Consider the following 6,000-nt stretch of genomic DNA (forward strand, 5'->3'; position numbering starts at 1 on the left):
TTACAGTGCACCTTATACATGGAATAATCTACAAAATACCTTAAACTTAGACACCCTGCAATCATTATGGCTGTTTAAGGGGCCTATTTCCAATTTCAGTTTTAATTGAGTGTTCATGCTTTTAACTATACATCTACACCTTAGCATGTTTATCACCCTGTATTTCTACATTTAGAGCCCATTTATTGCTAGTGTTGTTTGTTGTTTTCTATAATTTCATATTTGTTTAAATTGATATGCACGATTATTCTTTGTTTGCTTATCAGTTGTTTTAATGTCTTGTTGATTTCCCAAGTCTTAAATAAGATTTGAAAAAAATTAAGCAAATATCGTTTTTTTCTGGCAGTGTTATCTAGGAACTGTTAGTGACCTCTTTCCTCACTCCACATCTCCTGTCTTTGGCATAAGTCACCAAGAGATACGGGCATGGAAGTGGTCAGTGTCATATGCAGAAAGCCTGGGTATACATACTTGATGGTGTGCAGATGTTTGGTGGTATATTGAGGGATGAGGCGGTAGATGACATCTAGTCCATAGTTCTTTCCTATAAGGTTTGCTGTAGGAACTGTAAAGAGAACACATGACAAGTTAAACACATGAATTCAAGAATGTTAAAAATAAAAAGAGCAGTATAATGTGTAGTTAATTAATGAATTCATATTTAATCAGTACATTTAATTATTGATAATTACGCCCATACAGAATCTGCGTCCACAGAACTCTGCAGATTTTAAGCAGATTTTAAGCAGGTTTTAGAAATATACTGTAGATGCTGCTTGTTAAACTCAGAATGCTGTCACTGTCTCCTCTCCTCCTTGTGCATGTGTGTGAAGATTGTGTGTTGTATTCAGTTAACATTAAAATCAAAGTTAGTGGTGTAGTGACACTTCAATTCAAATTCAATTCAATATTATTTATAAAGCCACAAATGACAGCATATGACATCCCTCTGTCCTTGGACCCTCACATTGGATAAGGAAAAACTCCCCCAAAAAAACCCTTTCATGGGGGAAAAATAGTGGAAACCTCAGAAAGAGCAACTGAGGAGGGATCCCTCTCCCTGGACGGACAGATGTCGTGTGTACAGAACAGATCGACATAATAAATGTACAGAGATCCATATGACAAAATGATACATGAAGAAGAAATATAAAAAAAAAAAGGTTTTACTGTCAAAAGATTGTTTATAGATTTACAAATGAATTTTTGTTCTTTCTGCACCCTACCATTTTAATGGCCATGTGTCCCACATTTTGTTGATTGACTTTGATTAAAGTACATTTTTTTCTTAAAGTATTGATGATTACATAAAATCTAGTGGACCGAAAAAGCAATTGATTTCATTATTCTAGTACCCAAAGTTGTATTAAAATGTGTATTTGCAAAAAAAGAATGATGCATATAATAAATTATCGATACATACTTGGTGCCCATATATTAATACAATATCACCACGCAAAAATTGCGATACTATGCTGTATCGATTTTTTCCCCACCCCAATTATGTAGTAATGGTAATGTGTAAGGAGATATAAAGCACACATGAGACGGCAGATGATGGAGCATTGGGGAATTGATACATCCATTGTATGTTTGGTTTGTTGCTCCTTCACTGATAACCAGACATGGGGGAAAGTCACACATGTGCAAGTCACAAGCAAGTCTCAAGTCTTTACCTTCAAGTCTCAAGCAAGTTCCAAGTTAGTTGTGGTGAGAATCAAGCAAGTCAAGTCAAGTCTCTGCTATAAGTCAAGCAAGTCAAGTCGAGTCATTGCTCAGGTCAAGCAAGTCACAAGTCAAGTCATATGTGACATACAACAAACATCTCCTCACAATCCGCTAGCTACATGTCCTCTGAATATGCTGTGAAAAAGTCCAGTCTCTGTAGGCAGCCCAGGCTCCGCAAATGGCAACAAAAACATTTGGGTCCAGGCTGCACCAACCAGCCAGTGTGAGACCAGCGAAAGCAAGCACACACACATGAACGCGGTGCCCGTGTCTCACGGCTAAAAACAGAGTTCAAACAGGGCTCTACGCTAACCTTTTTCACTGGGAGCACATGTGCTCCTAGTGAAAAAGGTTAGCAGCACAGAAAGAAATTTAGGAGCGCAGTGAAAATTTTAAATAACACATTTAATAGGAAAACAACAAAATACAAAGGCTCCTCTGGAGCCGCCCTCTCCTCCATCATGTGTGTGGTAAGGGCCCAGCACACACACACAGGGCTACATTGGGCCTACTGCTCTACTATTAGACACAAAGGATGTCTTTAGTCCACTGGCTTTTGTAGTTGGGTCGCCTGGCACACTTCATCGGATGAACTCAGCTAAATTTTAAAAATCTAATTCATGGTGAAGGGTCATGCATTTTCCACCAGTCACTTTGAAAAGGAAAAATGTTTGCGGCTACAGGGGGGATCAAAATAAAATAAATAAATGAAATAAAAATCAACCAGCCACCCTCCTCCTCTGATAAGTTAAGAACAAACCCTTATCAGCGCATAAACCACACACATCATGCAGCCCGGTTGGTATATTTTAGTACATTCCCTAATAGACCCACAGTGGGCTGGGTGCTAACAGTCACCGTGGAGCATGACACCAATGAAGAGGAAATTATTGGACCAGGAGCCGGGCTTCTCGGTTGCTGGTAAACCGCCATCTTGCGGTGGCCAGAGTGCTCTGCCATATTCCTGTCTGTGACCCCCGTTCAACCCACAACCGGCAGGATTCGCCTTTCGTTTCTGCTGCTGATTGAAATCTGTACTCGCACAGCGTGCTCCTGAATGATTTCTTTTGCTCACACAAAACTATTTTTAGTCGCAAATGCGAGTAAAATGCTCACACCGTAGAGCTCTGTCAAATGACGTTTTTCCAAGGTCTAGCTCGTTGTGTTTGATAACATTGTTGAACGTAAACAGAAGTGACGCCCAACAGTGCTTGGCGTGCCTTTAATATTGAATTAAAGCCAAGTCCTTTCAAGTCATCTGTCTCAAGTCAAAGTCAAGTCTCAAGTCATGAATACAAAGTCAAAGTCAAGTTGAGTCTTTTATCAACGTTAGTCAAGTAAGTCTCAAGTCATTATATTTGCGACTCGAGTCTGACTCGAGTCAAGTCATGTAACTCGAGTCCCCCATCTCTGCTGATAACTAATGGTTGAAAACTAGTCAAACTCAAGTCTTTGAGTTCTTATCACACACAATGATGCACTGCTGGTGTTTCAGATACCAGCCAAGCTCTTTTGACACGTCTTTTCTTTTATCATAGTGACAAGAATATAGGAAATATTGTAAAGAGAATGGCAAATTAAAGCTGCAAGCAGTGTTGTTCGGCACCTCGGACTCTCGCTGTCGGCCTCCAGCTCACGTAGACAGTGTGAATTAGGCTATTCATAAGAGTCGAAATGTCAGAAAAACAAGCAATGTCAATGGTGTTGGTATGGATGTCTGGGGGCTGTGGCTGTACAGCTACCAGAGTTGGGTATAACGCGTTGCAAAGTAATGCGTTAGAGTACTTTGATAACTTTTTGCAGTAATGAGTAACCTAACGCATTAGTTTGTTGTTTGAGTAATCAAATACTTAAGTACATTTTCAAACAAGACATCAGTTACTTCCATTACTTTTAGAACGCTGGTCCTTCAGCTCTGAAACAGCATTAGCTGTCGTTTGGTTCTCATAACGGAGATAACGTTAAACCTATAAGTCTGAAAGAAGCCACGGAGCTTGTGGCTCGCTACATGGTCGGAGAAATGCTTCCGTTGTCTACGGTGGAGTCTAAATAGGTGGAGTAGGACTCACTGACAGACATATTTCAGACTCAGGACTTGCATTATGACTGGTACACGCTACACGCTGGTACTCAACAATTATCCGCGGTCATCTTTCACGGCGTGTGTGATGTCATCGGGTTATTCTTGTCCTGTTTTTATTACTTTGACTATTATTTGAGTCACTGCCAGAACTGTGTCTGTTCATGTGCCAGCCGACATGTTGTTGTAGTCACCTAAAAGCGTCAGCAGATGGCAGGAGCTTCATTTGAAACGCCAAAAGTAAACTATCAAGCTACTGTATCTTCCACAGGAAGTTCTGACAAATGTTTCAGAATAAAAGTCTATTTAGAAAATGGAGGGATTCTGTCAGCCGAGTTTATAAGGGGCTTTTAATTTGAAACAAGTGTTGAGTTTGAAATGACGGTGCGATATGTTAACTTTACAAAGACAACGGAGCAGATAAAAAGTAAATATATAAACACGCAGAGGGATTAATAAATAACGGGCCGTCTATAATGTCGTCTGTTTCAAATGAAGCTGGGAGCCTCTGCAGTTGTGGTGAGTAAAAGCCCCGCCGCTATTTGTTAGTGTTAATACTTTATGTCTGACCGTGAGGATGTGCCATTGTTTGCTAGCTTGATGCTAATGACAGTAACGTTAACTCAGCGGGTTGACAAAGTGCCTCTGCTGTTTCACACCATCATTTCCCCCTTTTACTCTATGTGGTAACATCCCTAGAGGAAATATTAAAAATGCTGGGGTGTTGCTGTCATACAGTTGTCTACGGCAGCAGATCGTTCTGTGTTTCTACTGGTCAAAGTGACGGCTGTGATGGGAGAATTGGATCTCAGTGAAGGGCAAGTGGTCCATAAGTTTAATTTTGGAGACAAAAAAATGTAGGCTTAGCGCCCTGTGGTCCATTGCCCAATAGGAAATGTCCCTGTGGTCCATTGCCCAATAGGAAATGTAGAATACTCAAAAGTACTTTTAAAGTAATTGAGTTATTTTACTTAGGGAGTAACGCAGTAAAGTAACTGGTTACTTTTTTAGAAAGTAACGCAGTAACGTACTTTGGTTACTTTTAAAGTAACCCTTACCCAACACTGATAGCTAATAAAAAAATATTGTGTGTGTGTGTGTGTGTGTGTGTGTGTGTGTGTAATTGTGTAGCTAAAAATTGCAAATTATGAGCTGCAGGTTGCTGCTCTCTCTCTCATACATACACCCACAGTGAATATTTGGTATGTATAATCTGAGTAGTAGTTGGTTAAAAGATTTAAGCAAAAAAAAAAGTAGGAAAAATATTAATATAAATATAAATAAATATTAATATTTAATATTTTTATGGTTGTTTTTCAACAAGGACAAAAAATGTCCCAAAAGGGAAAGGTCTCAGTGTTTATCAAAAAATAGAAACCACCCAAAAAATAATAATGCATCAAAATGGGTGTTGTTATTAATCATTCCCATATCGCAGACTGTGATAAATAGAAAAAAAATTCCATCCAACTTTTATTATATAGAAAGTAAATCATATATTCATGTTTTTTTTCATAAAAGTAACAGTGACTTCATGTAAATAAAATGGCATATAAAGGGTTAAAAATCCTCAAAAGGAATGGATATTTGATATGTATAATCTGAGTAGGAGTTGGTTAAAAGATTTAAGCAAATAAAAAAAAATAGAAAAAATATTAATATTTAATATTTCTATGGTTGTTTTTCAACAAGGATGAAAAACATCTTGAAGGGGACAGTTGTGATTTTGTTCTTTTTAGGGGGCCCGCAGGGTTAAAAAAGTAAAGGGTTCTTATGAAGGTGGTGTGAGCTTATATTTTGAAAGTGGTAGACATAACCCATGTGACCTGGTGAAACTTTGACATGTGTGACAATCAAACAACACATCCACATTCATTTGAAATCATGTGATCTAGTGGAGGCGTGATTGATGTGTACCGGCTGCTGTGAGGATATAAGTAACAGCAGGCAGACACAAATATATACTAGTTAAAGTCAGTGGAGAAACTGAGCAGGACTATATGTATTTGATCGTGTGGTGCTGCAGCACAGTTTTAGCTACAGATTTGATTCCAATTCGTAATGAGGCAAAAGAGTTTCACCAGGAAATCTTGTATTTACAAGTTTTTGGTATCAGGCATTTATTTCAAAAGTTTTAGGAATGAGCCATGTGAGCTGGTCAGTTTGGTAAATGTTATACTGTCAGACACACA

General features: G+C 38.6%; 1 protein-coding gene across 1 annotated transcript in view; it reads right to left on the reverse strand.

Moving 5' to 3' along the window:
* The window catches only part of LOC126408049 (cytosolic carboxypeptidase 4), a 663,851-nt gene that overhangs the window by 560,876 nt on the left and 96,975 nt on the right, over positions 1-6,000 (reverse strand). Inside the window, exon 6 of the mRNA XM_050073404.1 lies at positions 472-565. Coding sequence (XP_049929361.1) covers positions 472-565 — 94 coding nt within the window. The remainder of the gene's footprint in view (positions 1-471; positions 566-6,000) is intronic.

The sequence above is a fragment of the Epinephelus moara genome, chromosome 20 (assembly GCF_006386435.1).
Source record: "Epinephelus moara isolate mb chromosome 20, YSFRI_EMoa_1.0, whole genome shotgun sequence".
Lineage (NCBI taxonomy): Eukaryota > Metazoa > Chordata > Actinopteri > Perciformes > Serranidae > Epinephelus > Epinephelus moara.